Consider the following 16,457-nt stretch of genomic DNA (forward strand, 5'->3'; position numbering starts at 1 on the left):
GTGCACACACATCCTGCTTTAGACGGGGCGGCTGGCAGCGCCTCGCCCATCACGACCTGTCAGCTCCACTCAGCCTCACCTCCTCTGGGGAACGAATCCAATTACAGGATAAAGGGTTTTCTTCCCCTCCATATGGTCTCGGTAACGCTCCAGCTTTATCTTTCTTTAACCCCTTTCCTGGCGAGGGAGCTCACAAGCCCGGCGTAAGCGGCTCAGCGCAGTGGCCGCGCGTGGCTGCTATCTGATATGGGCCAAGGAGGTCTTCGCAGGGCAGCAGGGGTACTGGGAGGCACAGCAAGATTTGCACCTTCCTCCCTCTCCTCCTGCCCACCAGGGAGGAAATGAGTCCCTTTGGGAGGGAGATCCAGGGCAGCACATTCATTACAGCACCAGCCAAAAGCACAACAGCGAGCCCAGCTCCGTTTTGCTCTCGGCGTTGGTGCTCGTGGCCAAGGTTTAAGGTCCTGCTCATGGCCAGAATTCAGGCACAGATGTTGGCTTCATGACTGATTTCTTTTGCTTTTGCACTTCCCTACAAAGTCAGTCCCCACCCGCCTCTGGGCAAGTCGCTTTTGCCCGGGCAGCACTGAAGAGCCTTGCAGATGGACGGGGAGAGGCACCACAAAGGGCTCCCAGCTGCCAGCACTCCAGGACACCCACCTCCCTCAGCACATCCTCACGGTTTGCTGTTGCTCGAGCCCGGGGAACCAACCGTATCAGCTCAGTGCAAGTTAGTTATTTGATTATAATTATCATTTCTTGCTTTACACAGGACATGAAAGCCCAGAGCAGCTCAGGGCTCCGTCACGCAATGTGCTGACAAACAATGAATAAGAGACAATCTTGTCTCAAAGAGCTTAGCAAAGCAGAAAAAACCCTGTGAGAGGGAAGAATCCCCTCCCTTTCCTTGAAGACAAACACAAAGCAAGCCTCTCCTCTCGCATTAAACAGGGCCTGGATGTTGCTGTTGCCTTCTCTGTCGTAGAGTCAGCGTAGCAAACCATCTCTGGGAGACAGCCCATAAAGTTTCCCTGCTAGGAGACACCAAATTAAAGGCATCACTTTCCTTTTCTGCGACAGAGACACAGAGGGAGCCGAGGTTGCATTCAGGACACGTCCTGGAGGAACCAGCTATCCTCCCTGGTGTCGTTTGCCTGGGCTGAGTTTATGTGAGGCCTCCGGCATCGCTCCGGCTGTCGCTGACCTGAGGAGAGCTCTAAATCCACCAGCCTTGGGCTAGTGACTGAAACACTGGCCTCAGCTTGTCAGGGAGAAAGCTAAATCCATGAGGACAGTCCCATTAGCTCAGGCTTACCTGCTCCATATTCAGCTCCTAAAAAGTGGAAGGTCCCAGTCTGGATCTAGTTGATGGTCAGTTGAACATCCTCTTGGGCCAGTTGTTGGCAGTCCGTTGTATGAAAGGTTTCTGGGTACCAGGTATGAAGCTAAATCTGCACCACACCTTAGCTGGAAGAGTGGAGAGGATCCACTGATCAAGGAAAAGAAAAAATCTCTGTGAAAAATCCTGCTGATCCTTTCTCCTACCTCCCAACCCAGCCTGTTATGCCACCTCCTCTTCCCATAGCTGTGCTTCGTTTGTACAACTCTTCAGGTGAAGACCATACACCACCACAAAGATGTGGCAGGAAGTCTCACAGAGATGGGAGGTGAAAATTACTTTCTGGGAGATGAAAATTAACTTTCCTGTGAGATGTGTTTGTGTGTAAAACCTTGGAGATGCACCAGAGCTTTCAGATGCTGCTGGCACTGACAACAAGGTCCAAGTCTTTTGAAGGTGGATCATCCCAGTGGAATCTTTCACTGAGGTGGGTTGCTTTCTACCATGGAAGTTGGGAGGGACACGCTGGAATTGAGATGCACATGTGTTTGTGTATTAGCATTTCTGGGTTCTCCTTTAACATGCAACTAATTCTGAAAACAATGTTCCCCACTTTTCTATATCCAGAAGCCTGATAATGGCCAGGAGAGGAACGAAATCCCTCTAGGGAAAGCTTTATGGCCATAGGACTTCTCCACAAGAAACTCTTCCCCTCAAGCAAGGCCTATACTAGGAATTTCATGACTGGTTGTTCCACAGGACACACCATGAGATACTTCCAAGAGGCACAGAAATCCCATGGGGAACGCTTACCCCAGGACACCCAAGGCTGATGTGACCCACTTACTCTCACCATGTCCTACTTCTGCTCCTCTTGGATCTCCGCAGGCGGATCAGCGATTAGGACTTCATCCACCCCACCCACACCCCTCAGCCTTCCGCTCCCCTCTGCGAGCTCAGAGACACTCCACTCTTGCAGAAGACCTCATTCATCCAGCAAGACAGCATTGACTTTTTCCATCCACCTTGCCTTGGTGGAGGGCAGCAGTGGGAAGGAGGCTAAGGGCTTATGGCATTAACAGATCAGGGCCATTAACGCCACCACATGCCAGAGATTAATGGAAGAGCTTCCCTAAGGCGCCTTAGGCAGGTCTCCTGGAGAAGGTGCACCCATGACCCAGAAGGAGGAAATGAGGAAAGAGCTTGGATGAGACAAAGCATTGATGATCCAAGGTCCACTGACCCTGCTGAGAAGGGTTTCACAGTCTCATGTGTGCTGGGATGGGGATCCCACACCCCATACTGAGAGCTAAGAGACTGGGAGAAGCTTCTTTCTCTCCCAGTGCTCTCCCAGTGTGGCTACAGGCTGGTGCTGGTGTCTCTGCACTGTCTCTGGAGGGAATTCAGAACATCAGTACTGCTGAGGCTTGGCCTTCCCTCCCCAGGAGCACTGAGGTGCTTCTCCAGCAAGCAGCGACACTTTGTCAGGCTGGTTCCAGAGTTGTGGTTAAGGACCCTCCCTAAACCCTCCCAGTCCTTGCAAAGCTGCAGCCCAGATTGGTGTCCCATTTCCCTGGGTGGGGAGGAGGCTTGGGTGGAAGAGGTTCACTAGTAGCTCATGGGGACACAGGGAGCCCCAGGGCTGGCTTTACCCCATCCATCCCTGCCCGAGGTCCTTGGAGGACCAGCTGAATAACATCTTCATCCCAGAGAGAGGCAAGGCAGAGGAGGAAGTTCATGGTCTTTTACACTCTAACATAACCAGGGTAGACAACTCATGGCTCAATACAGCCAAAAGACCTGCCCTCAAAATTGCAGCCTTTGGGATGGAAAGCAGTTTTCCCTCCTACCTTTACCCAGCTCTGTGCACCAAGGAGGCCGTTGGCCACATCATCAGGGCTTGGCTTTGCTCTGTGATGGGGACACGCATCCATACCAGGCAACACCCACATTGAACCAGGCACCTGGAGAGGAGCAGCCAAACAGCCAAAGACAAGTCAACGGCTCAGACCCGTAGGACTCTGTCCAGTCTTCCCCCAGCATCCTCCCCAAGGTCAGTGGAGCAGAACTGGGTGCTCCCCAGTTCCAAAAGACTCCCATGAATTCCCTCCAGCTACCCAAGGACACCCCAAAGGCCGTGACCTACTGAGGACCCAACCACTGACCCACTTCCCCATCAATCGCCCAAAGCAACCGCTCGCCAACTCCCCACTGCTCCTCTTCCCAAGGGCTCCCCACCCCATCCCTTCCTCCCCCCAACTCCTTAAACAACATTAAACACTTAATGGCAATTAATACGCTTTAATGCAGGTTTTGGGGCCAACTGGCTGCTTAGAGGGTGCTTAAACCTCAACCCCTCTCAATCCTGTCGCCCTTGTCATACAAAGTTAGCCGAGCCCCTAATCCCACCTCCCCCCGTGCTCCCTCGAGGAGGCCCAAGGGTATAAAAGCTCCCCTGGCCCACGGGCAGTGCCAGCCCTGGACGTGGAGCAGGGGCAGCACGTCACCTCCCATCCCCTCGGTGCCTACCGCTGGACTTCTTCATCACCCTCTTTTTTGGAGGGGGGAGGATCCTTTCGTTGGGTATTCATCCGCATCCGGGGGGTTGGGGCTTCCTCGAGTTATTTTTTGATTGGAGTTGAAGCAAAATTAATTACAAAATCAGAGCATTTGTTGTTTTTTTTTTTTTTTAAAAAAAAGCCCAACCTTAAAAGCAAAGCAGCTGCCGCAGCATTGCCAGGATGAATGGGACAGAAGGTATCAATTTTTACGTGCCTATGTCCAACAAGACAGGGGTGGTGAGAAGCCCCTTCGAGTACCCCCAGTACTACCTAGCCGAGCCCTGGAAATACCGCCTCGTCTGTTGCTACATCTTCTTCCTCATCTCCACCGGCTTGCCCATCAACCTCCTCACCCTCCTGGTCACCTTCAAACACAAGAAGCTCCGGCAGCCGCTCAACTACATCTTGGTCAACTTGGCGGTGGCGGATCTTTTCATGGCCTGTTTTGGCTTCACCGTCACCTTCTACACTGCCTGGAACGGGTACTTCGTCTTCGGCCCCGCTGGCTGTGCCGTGGAGGGTTTCTTTGCCACCCTGGGAGGTAAGAGCTGTGGGGTGGGAGCTTGGATCCAAGGGCCAGGCTTGGTGATGGGTGATTTTGCTTCTTTAGGGGTTTAGGAGCCCAATTCCATCCCTTCACCATGCTGGTGGGGTGGTTGTGATGGATGTGGCAGAGCTCACCGTGCAAAGTGCCGCTTCCCTGTGGCTTAAAGAGAGATAAAACCAGAGATTTATGCAAGTTTGAGCTTAACACCAAGAAGCACCCGTCTTATGACTCGCTGGGCAGCTGGGAAATTAGCCCTGGTTTTAAAATTAATTTAAAATTAATGCCGTGTTTGGAGGATTAAACTCAGGGTGATGTGGCCCCACTGGTCAGAGTGCATTCAGGGGTTGAGTGGCTGTCAGAGACCTGCTGGGGAATGACCACATCGTGTTCTTGAATCAACGTCAAAGATCTTTGCCAAAAGGCTTCCCTTTGGGGGAAAAGGTGAAGGGAGGGTTCAAGGAGGGAAGAGACATCCCTTGGAAGAGGGACAGCTCAGGAGAGGGATGTCCTGGAAGGGGTACAGGCATGGAGAGGAGGCGTTCAAGACAAGGAGAGGGCTCACAGCTTAGCTAGTAGAAAAAGGAAGATGCAGCAGCTCTTAACCTGAGAAGATGAGGAGGAAAAGGAGGATTCAGGGTCACACAGAGCTAGGGAAAGCAGGCCCAGGCTTTGCAGCGATTGCTCAGCTCTTGTCCCACTTGTGTGCAACATAAACGCCCTTGGGAGCTTCTTTATGTCATTTCTCAGGGACACGAGAGCTGCAAATGCTGCGTCCTGCAGAAAGCCCCTGTGCAAAACAGGGAGAATTCATTCTGCACCCCGCGCCCACGCGACACCTCGTGATGGAGCTGACAACTGCTAATCCTTGCTGTGGAGAACCAGAACCACTGCGAGGACTTCAGGGTTTTTTTTTTCCCCCTAAATGGGGTGATTTCCCACAATGATGCTGATCTGAAGGAAAAAAAGGAGATATTCTGAAAACATTCAGGCAAAGGGAAGACATCCTGATCCAAGCCAAGGATGGGCATGGTCTTGGGGCTAGAAGATCATCCAGGTCTGCACCATTTCTGATCAAGCCAGGCTGTGGGGTTTCAGGCAGCATTGTTTGCCCTTCCAGTGTTTGTATCTAGTAAAGAACAAGGAGGCTCCTGTTCCCAGGGAAGAAAGTTTGATGGGAAGCAGCCGCTGTGCAAGCAGCAGGTCTCCAGCGAATCCTGGCACAGGGTGTAGTTATCAGCAGATTATCACGGCTGGGGGCATTACCAGCCTTACAGCACCGACTAAACACTCCGAATCCCCTGAAGTTTAATTATCCCTTATAAATACATGTGCCTGCACGCCCACCCACGCAGCCTCCCCCGTACATCTTCCCCTGATCCGGCACCGGCGGAAGGCTCATGAAATACACATTTAAAAGCATCAACAGGTTTGGAGGCATCTGGCATCTTTGCCGGAAACTGTTCTTCCTCCCGCCCGGGGGGAATTCACCCCCTTGAGTTTTCAGTTATTAAAACCCCACGACCATCCCCCTCCTCCATCACCATCAACCCCCTGCAGCACAGACGTTCCCTCAGCGCCCAAACCCAGACACGGAGGTTCTCAAGTCCTTGAGGAGGATGCTGGTTGTCCGCTGCTGATTCCCACCTCTACAGGTCCCTCTGCTTTGCCTCGCAACCCTGAAGGGAAAACCGAGCCCAGAGGAGCTTTTCCCACCACCCTACGCTCTCAGTTTCTCTCCCTCCCCCAGGCCAGGTTCCCTCAGTGCCCAAACCCAGACACGGAGGTTCTCAGTCCTTGAGGAGGATGCTGGTTATCCCCTGCTGATCCCCACCTCTACAGGTCCCTCAGCTTTGCCTCACAACCCTGAAGGGAAGACCGAGCCCAGAGGAGCTTTTCCCACCACCCTACGCTCTCAGTTTCTCTCCCTCCCCCAGGCCAGGTCGCCCTGTGGTCCCTGGTGGTCTTGGCCATCGAGCGCTACATCGTGGTCTGCAAGCCCATGGGCAACTTCCGCTTCTCTGCCAGCCACGCCATGATGGGCATCGCTTTCACCTGGGTCATGGCCTTCTCCTGTGCTGCTCCACCCCTCTTTGGATGGTCCAGGTGAGTGGAAGGGTGCTCAGCAGCAGTCCCAGCTGCTCCACGAGCACCCCGGTGGGGCAGGAGCTGAAGCTCCAGCTGAGAGAGCAAAGAACACATGGGACCTCAGCTGCCAGTCTTAGGATGTCCCTGTGTCCCCTAACCAAAGGCAGGCACAGGCTCAGCACCTCCAGCTCCCACAGCCCTCCATGCTGTCCTTACCTTTGCAGAGGAACTGGAGCTTTGACAGGCACAGCTCATCTCATGCCATGAAGACCCATTTCCTCTCTGCAGACCAGCCCAGCTCACAAGGCTGCTCTGGGAAGCCAAACCTGGCCTTGCTGATGTGCTGGCACCCCAACATCGCTCCTGGGAGTCCTGCAGTACCTTTCCCAGCACCCCAATCCCACTCCCCCAAGCCCATCTGTCCTGCTGCCACCATCACAGCACTTTTCAGCCCCCCACCAACAAATGCCCCCCAATAGGAGCAGAGGCAACACTGGCTGCTCCCAGCACAGGCTGCTCCCTACACTACAGTGTGTGTGGCCTCTGGGCAGCTGAAGCCCACGCCTGGCTCTTGCATGGACCCACGTCCCCAGCCAGGAGCTGATGCAGCAGCCAAAGGCCACTTGGAGTGTAGGGGAGGAGCTGGAGGTGATTCCTCTACTGCTGCAGCTCCAGCCCCTCCTGATACCCAGAGCTGCCCTGGGGGTCCTCAGCAAGCCCTTACGAGCCCCCTTGGGCACGTGCAAGAGGTGGCTTTGGGGCCAAAAAGCCCCTTTACCATCCACCTGTGATGAGGCACAGCCAGACAGTCCCTCTCCATCCCTGGACTGGGTTCCCTGCCCACGTAGAGGGTCCTTGGCTCCCAAGCAGACCAGGGCTGCATCCCTTTGAGGCAGAGCCCCTCCAGACCCAGGCTGTGCATCCCCCCACCCCACGCAGCCCTTGTCCCCGCTCAGTGTCCCTCCACCTGCAGCAGGAGGGGAGGTGGCTCCTGGCAGGCAAGTGCTCAGCCACGCAGGAAGGAAATAAATAGCCCGTTCCCTGGGGGAGGGAGAGGATGTCACAACAAACCTTTGGTGTTAGCTCAGCTCGTGATGGCCCCCGAGGAGCCACACGCTGCAGAACAGCAAGGCCACACTCACGGCAAGCAGAGAAGGGGAGGAGCTCACCCAAAACATGCACGACACTCTTGGAGCATCCCCCATCCTTGGGGAATGGGATCCCCAGGGTGAGCCCCTCCTGTTGCCCCCAGGGAGGCTCCTGGTGAAGATTTTAACCTTTCTCTCTGGCAGATACATGCCGGAGGGGATGCAGTGTTCCTGTGGCCCCGACTACTACACCCACAACCCCGACTACCACAACGAGTCCTACGTTCTCTACATGTTCCTCATCCACTTCATCATCCCAGTCGTGGTCATTTTCTTCTCCTATGGGCGCCTCATCTGCAAAGTCCGAGAGGTAACGTCGGGAGAGGATGAACAGGGACAGGGTGGGCAGCTTGGGCAGGAGAGGGGAGGTGGTCCTGGGCAAGAAAGCTACGAGGTGACCCTCACCACACTCCCTGCCCACAGGCAGCTGCCCAGCAGCAGGAGTCAGCCACAACCCAGAAGGCCGAGAAGGAGGTGACACGGATGGTGATCCTCATGGTGCTGGGTTTTATGCTGGCCTGGACACCCTACGCCGTGGTGGCGTTCTGGATCTTCACCAACAAGGGAGCGGACTTCAGTGCCACCCTCATGTCAGTGCCTGCCTTCTTCTCCAAGAGCTCCTCCCTCTACAACCCCATCATCTACGTCCTCATGAACAAACAGGTGAGATGCCCTGTGTCACCCAGGGTGAGCCTCTGCCCTTGGCTTGCCAGCCCATTGGGGTCACCACTGGCCCCTCGCTCTTTCCCAGAATCACTGAATTGCTGTGGTTGGAACCGACCTTTACAATCATTGAGTCCAACCATTGACCCAGCCAGGTCACCACTAACCCAGTCCCTCTGCACAGCGAAGTGGTTGAATCTCAGCCCTGGGGGAGCAGCAAGCTCGGGGGCTGCTGGGGACCCCTGGTCCTGCAGCTCATCCCTGCTGGCCCCTGATACCATCACTCTCCATTTATCTCCCCTCTATCAGTTCCGTAACTGCATGATCACCACAATCTGCTGTGGCAAGAACCCCTTTGGGGATGAAGACGTCTCCTCCACTGTATCCCAGAGCAGGACCGAGGTGTCCTCTGTCTCCTCCAGCCAAGTGTCACCTGCATAGACCATGGACAGTTTGAACTGGCGTGACTGGCCGAGCTTGGGGACCAAGACAGACGCCCACAGTCTCATTCCACACGGTCACCCCCCGTGCCCCCACACCCCCCTGCATGAGTGCCGAGCTGCAGGAGCCTCCCCTGGCCCCAGGCTCGCTCGCTGGGACACCCCTGCACCCACTGGTGCAGACAGCACCCTGAGCTCTCCCACACTGCCACCGCCCCTCGCAGGGGAGCCCGGCTCCCTTCCCCAGCTCCAGGGAGCTGGTGAGCTTTTGGGGACTGTCCTCACCCATCAAAACTCCCTGTTAAAGCCCGATGTAAAGACCCCATCCCATCAAAACAGCAGCAGCCAATGGGAAACCCCAAACCACAACATTTTCCACCCCAAAACGTGCTCCCCGCTCACATCCCTTTTCCCTGGAGTGTCGCAGAAACACTCAGCTCTCATTTGCAAAAAAAAAACCAGCTTAAGTATACCAACAAAGCACCACTGCAGAAGCCCCAGAAGCACAACCCCGTGGCTGGAGCTGTCCTGGCTGCCCCCAGCCAGCCCCTGAGCCTGGGGCTTGCTGGAGCTCAGCCCCCCTCTGCCAGCTCAGCCGAGGGAAATCGATACCTCTAGTCTTTATAAATCAATATAACAAATGGAGCTGCGAGCAGGCTTTGCTTCAAGCCCAACTCTGTATCCCCAAGACAAGGCTGTAGATATATATATAAATATATTTTTGTCTTGGAACCTGTAAATATTTGCTCGCATACTTTGAAGTCTCTATCTTTCTCAGCCCTTTCCTTTCTCCTCCTGCTCCTCCCAATTCTAAAGCAGAGAAACTGTCTTTCACCTCCTCTCCTGCCAGCTGGGCAATGCACGGCCAGCCTCAGAGGGTGGGACTGGTCCCTGAGCACTTTCCTGTACATATTTTATAAATAAATAACGTCGCATCAGCACAAGGACTTCAACAGAAGAAATAGGGATTAAAAACTAATAAACAAAGAGAAGCAGCACAGAGAAAAATACAGATGCTCGGTCCTTGTCCTTTCTCTTGGACTGTGTTGGCAAGATGCTGGTGTCCAGCTGAGAAAACACAGAGCTGGTGTTGGAGACACAAGCCCAGAGCTGTCTCAGAACCCATGGGAAAAGGGGATCTGGGGGTTCAACCAGCAACCCTCCCCAGAAGGGTGACAGCCCCCAAAAAAAGGCCAAAAAAAGACACAGACAGGGCCCAGGGCAGCCAGCTCACTGCTTGCACCATGGCCCTCCCTGCCCAGCCTTCCACCAGCCATTCTTTTTTCACACTCTAATATTTAAGCATCCCCCATATAGCATTAAATAAAGCTTGGGCAGAGAGCTTTTTGCAGAGTTCAAGTTCCCCTCCCCGCGGGGCCCTTCGAGTCAGCATCGTTAAGGAATTGGCAGAGTCAGGGAAAAATCGTTCCCTGTGTCAGTGAATTTGTTATGGAGCTGGCTGGAGAGCTGTCCCGGGCTCCCACCCTCCTCCACCCTCCTCCTTCAACGCACTCACACCCCTCTCAGGCATTTCTCTTCCTGTTTTTTTTTTTCCAAAAACAGTGGGAAGCCCAAGCCTCATCCCTGGGATGGGAAGGCAGGAGTTAGAAAGCACCTTTTGCTCCAAACCCACCCGTGCAGTCATGCCCTGGGAAGGGGGGGGAAGGATGCTGCCTCCAGCCCCAGCTCCCCGGGCACTCCCCTGACCTCTGCACCCACCTGGGCTGTGCCCGATTGGAGGCTCCTGGCCAAGGGGTGATGCCGGGTGCAGGTCTGGGTACCACTCCTACACCAAGAGCTAGGCTGAATAATTCATGGCCTGCTCTCCCTGGGTCTCGGGAGCCTCTTTTTCTTCACCTACAAAGCAACAAGCCCATTTCCTTTTGTTCTTTGAAGCAAGGGAGCAGCAGAGGAGCGGAGGCACCGGGGCTTTTTTATAGCGATTGAACACGCTGCGTGCAAAGGAGGCCTCCTCAGCATTGCTTATCTCACTCCCTGGACTTCTGAGTGCAATATATTACAGGAGCTCAACCCTCCAGAACAGAGCACGGTACCTGGCCCTGTATCTCCCCCCCACTTTTTCTTTTTTATCCTTTTTTTAAATGCAGCAGTTATAGTTGAGGGCTGCTCACCTCCTGCCGCCGTGCAGCGATGCTGGAAGAATTCACAACGAAGCAGCAGACTCTGGAGGGGTCCCAGCAGCCTGGGACCACCCACAGGATGCTCCAGAGAGTCAGGGACCACCTTGGGGTGGGTTGAGGCTTTGAGGCTGAGTTCCCCATGGGTGCTAGAGGGAAGGAGCAGAGTGCCCCTGCCCTGCGGTGTGTCACCATCTTCAGAGCCAGTGGATGTCATGAGCACTAGGGATTGTCCCCAAAGCCCTGGGGATGCTTTGCAGAGGGGATCATCTCCAGGAAGAAGAGCTTTACCTCCTTGGTGCATATCCACCTTGCTGCAAGGAGCCTTCTCAAGGTGGTTATTGCCTGGATGGGCTGTGTGAATGTGGTGTCCTGGTGATACTCCCAGAGGTGCAGGCAGCTCGAGGTGATCCACGATGCAAAGGAGGAGCTGCTTTATTTGGGATGGAAGCTGCAGATGAGAATAAAAAGATAAAAGACCTTCTGCTGCTGCCTCCAGCCCCTCTCTCTCCGAGGTGGCCCCACAGCAGCAGCTGATAGTGCTAATAAGGTTCAATGATAATGGAAAATTCCAGCAAAAAAATTAAAGCATCCAAACTGCAGCACTGGTTTCTCCAAAACCACGGAGGCAGAGGAGTGCAGCAGCCAGGCAACCTGCCACCAAAAGCCAGGACCTCATCTGGTCCTCACTGCCTCAACCTTTCAGTAGCAGAAAGCATCTCATCAAACAAGTGGGGTTTTTTTTCTTTTCTGTCCCCCTCTCCTGGTTTTAAACACTGTTTTTGGGAGGTGTGAAGTCAGTTTTCTTCCAGCTGCCTGCCAGGCTGTGCTCCCCTCGTATTTCAAATCCAGGGGCTTTTAAAGATGTTCCTGATCGATCCAACACTTATTTATATGCCAACAACAGGGGAAGATGGTTAGTTCAGTTATTAAATTTAGAGAGCTGACAAGAGCAATCAGAAGATATATCACTTAATAGGAGATTAAGAGGGAAGCAGCAGGAGCCCGGATTTCTGACCCAGTGTTTCAGATTGTTTTATACGTGTATATCTATGTATTTTTACTGCTCAGATGGCAACATAATGAAATGATACAATTGCATGCTTTGCCCACAGGGGTTTAGCACTAACTGATTTTGCAACAGCTCATCTAATCTCAAAGGTTCCAAAGGCTTTGGTGTGGGCTGCAAAGGAGATTCTCCCATCCAGGGGCATCTCCTGGCAGAGGGGAACCAAGGGCTGGGGGGCTAGAGCCAAATTGGGGAGCACGGTGAGCACATGGAAGAGCTTGAGCTTGGTCTCACCATCCTCAGCAACACAGAGCTTGGCCACCAGCCCCTTGCCACCCTTGGTGGGAGGAAGTCATGCCCATGGAGCCAGTGGCACAGATCACTCCTCACCCTCTCTGCTAGGACCCTGGTTCCAAAAGCTTTGGTGTGGGCTGAGGGGAACCAAGAGCTGGGGGGCTAGAGCCAGACTGGGGAACACAGTGAGCAGATGGAAGAGCTTGAGCTTGGTCTCAGCAACACAGAGCTTGGCCACCAGCCCCTTGCCACCCTTGGTGGGAGGAAGTCATGCCCATGGAGCCAGTGGCACAGATCACTCCTCACCCTCTCTGCTAGGACCCTAGCACATCATCACTAGTGCTGCTAGCACTAGTGAATCACTAATTCCCATGACTTGGAAAGGCAGACAAATGGGAACCTGGTTTTGAGATTCCTTAACTCATTTTCACACAGCTAAGCTTTTATCACCTTCATTACATCTCCATTTCAATAAAGCTCCTCATATTAGAAGGACAAGACACCCAGTGACAATTATTGCTCTTTAAAATTTGATGAACTTCATGTGTGGATTGGATCTGGGAACATCAGACCAGTTTGGCACGTCCAGGAAAGAACCATTTGGTTAAATAACCTGGGGCAGGAGCTGCCCTTGAGAAGCCCTTGGACAACCCCCAACTTTCCCAGATGGGAAGTGACTGTGTGCACCAGCCCCAAGGAACTGGGAAACCTCCAAACCCAGCCCCAAGAAACAAACCCTTGAAAGAAAAAAAAAAAAACACAACTCATTCAGGAGTTATTTCATTCTACTTTTCCATAAATATATTGATATTTTCAGGCACTGCTTGCATTCAACAAGGATCATTCCAGCATCACTCACTCATAGCAGATAATTGCACACAGAGCAGGTACCATCAACTTCTTCAGCATCATTGCTCTGAGGTCGCTCAGCAGCCCCTGGCTGCTACCACCTAAATTCACATGCAATTGAGAAAGGCAGCCAGACTCAGCCAGGAAACTGAGACAGCTGGAAATTTGGGCCCAAAGGGCATTTCAGTGTCTAACTCCTATCCCTGCTGCAGCTGGGACTGCTCCTCCTTACCCAAGTATTGCCATCATCTGTTTTAGGAAAACTGCAGTAATTGGCTCAATTCATTTTAAATCAGTTATCATTTGTGCAAGCAGCAGTCAGGGGGGGGGAAAGCAGCTTGTAGTTAATAACATCTCTAATTTGGAGACATCCGCAGGGATGCTGAGGGGGGGAGAGCTCAGCAAGGGACCGTTCTTTGGGCTTCGCCCAGCAGCGGCTGCACGAGTCCCCTGCAGCCACGGGGCACGGGCCAAATCCTGCCCCAGAACCACACACCAGGCACTCATCCTGCCCCGGGGCTGATCCCCCAGGCTGGGGCATCGCTTCCTGGCGTCTCTCCTGGGACATGTTTATCATGGCTGAGAGCAGGAGCAGCAGCCGGGCTGCCGGAGGGGCTGGCTCTGGCCATTTGTCTCTGCCAAAGGAGAAGCATCTCCCTGTCCAGCCACGCCAGCAGCTCTGGAAACAGCAAGATTAAGATGAAAAAAAACTCCCCCCTTCCCTCTCTGCTGTTCCACTGGCAGAGCTGGGAGGGCCCCAGTCTCACCCCAGCCCCTCTGTGGGGTGCAGGGACCCCAATATCAAAGGGAGAAGCTGCTGCTGTTGGGGTGACAGCTTAGGAGAGGCCAAAACTTCCCCCTGCCAGTGCCAGGGGCACTTTTCAGAGCCCCAAGAGCTTCTTCTCCACCAGGCTGACCCCAGGGAGACCCAAGCAGCGTTTGTACCCCCAGGAGGGTGCACGAGCACCCACATTTGTGCCACTTCCCAGCAGGGACCCCCCCAGCCTGTGCAGAGGCTCTCAGAATCCATCACCACTGCCCGTGTCACGTTAGCAGCAATAAAAAGATTCAAACTGCAATTCCTTACTTTTATGAACAAATGGCCCTGGATGGATGATTCAGGCAGCATTCAATTTCCAGCAAGAAAGTGTCAGCAAAAACCCAGCCTCTTTCATGTAGGTGGATAACTGCAAATAAAAAGTAGGGAATTATTAGCACTTAATACTTGGTGGGTTTTTTTACTCCCTAGTGCTCTTCTCTGTGGTAGGTGCCAAACACTTTAGATAAACTAACAGGCCGGGGGGGGAGCTGGCTAAGGGAAGATGCAGAGATGATGGTGACAGCTCTGGACACCAAAACCATCCCTGTCCCACTGCCTGTCCCCTCCAGAGCCCCTTTTCTCCTCCCCACAGCCCCTTCTCCCATCTCCTCACCCCTGCCCTCCCATTCACAGCTCGCTGCCACCAACACAAGAGCCCCAGGTCCCCCCAGCCCCAGGGTGGCACAAGCCCCAGCCCCAGAGGGGTCCAGAGAGGCTTCCATGTGAATCTGGGGCAGCTCCTGGCTGTGGATGACCATGGAGAGACAGGCACCAGCCTCCTCCAGACTCTATTTCTCCTTCATCAAGACCAGCTATATTTTTCTTGTTCATCAGACTGACAAATGGGCAGAAAACAGACTTCTGGCTATTTCCTGCACAAGCTGCCCACTCCTCCTCTCCCCTCGGCGATGACTGAGAGCTGAAGAAGCAGGAATAGCATATAAATTTCCTCCCTCCTTTAATAAATACCTCTATTACCTAGTGCTTTCTCCCAGCTCTCTCCAGCTGGCTGCTGCAGGCTCCTTCTCCCTCTCTTGGTGGCTTGCTGCCCGCTAGCCAGACGTGATAAACCAAAATTCTCATTTCTATAGGGAATAAACAGCAGGACTGAGCCAGGCTGGCTGCAGAGGGGAGAAAGCCCCTCTCTGGGGTCTGGCTGCAGCTTTGCATCACCCCAGGGAGCCCAATGAATCCATTTATTAGAGAAGGTGGGGTTGGGGCTTGTCTCACTGCATGGCAGCAGCTCATGTCCTCTCTTAGGACACCCTGCCCTGGTCCCAAAGAGGAGGAGGAGGAGGGGGAGGATGAGGAGAGCTCTCAGTCCCCAGTGCTGCAGATGTAGCTGAGCTTGTCCCAGGCACTGCTGTGCACCTTGAGATTTCATGCAGGAAGGGAATAAGGACAAATCATCTTAAAGTCTCACCGAGATGGTGCAGGGGGAGCAAGAGAGTTTGATGGTGGAGGGAAAGCCATCACAGGATGATTTGCACTGTGGTCAGCAGTGAAAGCTGCCTCCTGAGGCAGCTTCTTTCTGCTCAGGAGCAGAAGTGATGCAGGTGGCTGCTGCTGGAAAAACACTGGTGGCAGAGAAAGTCAGGATGTCTCAGGAGAGGGGCAGTGCCTGCCTGCCACTCCTGCAGAAGGCTTCTAGCATGGGGAGAAAGAAGGGGGACCAAAGGAAAGGTATTGTTGAGGCAGGGGATACAAGTGGAGACCCCACATCCAGCTCAGGGCCTCTGGAGGGTCCACGCTGGCACGGCTGGGGTGGCAGGGGATGGTGTCCTGGCAGCACTGCAGCCAGGCAGCCTCCTCCTGCACACCCACGGACCCCAGAGCTCCTAGGACCATGGATCTGCCTTCTGCTGGGGGCACGGAGCAGGAGGGGGGAGATACCCCCACTTCACAGCTGCAAAGCAATTGGTAGCATCCAGGCAATGTACAGCACAGGGAACAATCACCCTGCCTTGCCTTACTGACCTGCAGGCATCCAACAATGTCCCATGGAACCCCCAGACTCTGCTGAGACCACCTGAATTCCCATCCTCAGCTCTCATGCACAAACACAAACAAGCCAGGAGGTTGGCAGCCTGACCCCTTGCTGGGTTTCTCCTCCCTGCACCTCCTTTTATTCCAAACCCTTTCTGCAGCTGTTGGGGACACCCAGGACAAGGTTTACTTGGCCAACGTGTGGTGGGACTTTGACACCAGACCCCTTGGAAGTACAGGCAGCCTTCCCAGATGGCTTGAGCATCACGGTGGGGTGGCAGAGACCTTGCTCCAGCCCTACCCCAGATGGTCTGTAAGACAACAGGTAAAAACCATCATCCTTTTACACACCCAGTAGCACCAACAACCCCGTGGAGAATCCAGCTACCCCTGCAGCAGGTACATCCTCTGTGCTTTATGCAGGAGAAGCTGCTGCAGTCCCACCATCCCCTCTCCCACCCCCCAGGCAAGCAGCATTGCTTTCCCCATTCCCCATGGCACAGCCCACGAGCCTCCCTCACAACTCAGTTGATAACAGTGCTTTGCCAAGCCTGGAAAAAACCCACCTTAAAAAGCAG

At 53.9% G+C, this 16,457-nt stretch overlaps 1 protein-coding gene across 1 annotated transcript; it reads left to right on the forward strand.

Annotated features, from left to right (window-relative positions):
• Positions 1-3,960: 3,960 nt before the first annotated feature.
• On the forward strand, positions 3,961-8,898 carry LOC103772434 (green-sensitive opsin). Its single transcript, XM_008939766.1, has 5 exons — positions 3,961-4,441; positions 6,382-6,550; positions 7,825-7,990; positions 8,104-8,343; positions 8,653-8,898. The coding sequence occupies exons 1-5, from the start codon at positions 4,081-4,083 to the stop codon at positions 8,782-8,784; spliced, it is 1,068 nt and encodes a 355-aa protein (XP_008938014.1). The 5' UTR covers positions 3,961-4,080; the 3' UTR covers positions 8,785-8,898.
• Positions 8,899-16,457: the final 7,559 nt, after the last annotated feature.

This window comes from Merops nubicus, unplaced genomic scaffold (genome assembly GCF_000691845.1).
Source record: "Merops nubicus isolate BGI_N331 unplaced genomic scaffold, ASM69184v1 scaffold31884, whole genome shotgun sequence".
Taxonomy (NCBI): domain Eukaryota; kingdom Metazoa; phylum Chordata; class Aves; order Coraciiformes; family Meropidae; genus Merops; species Merops nubicus.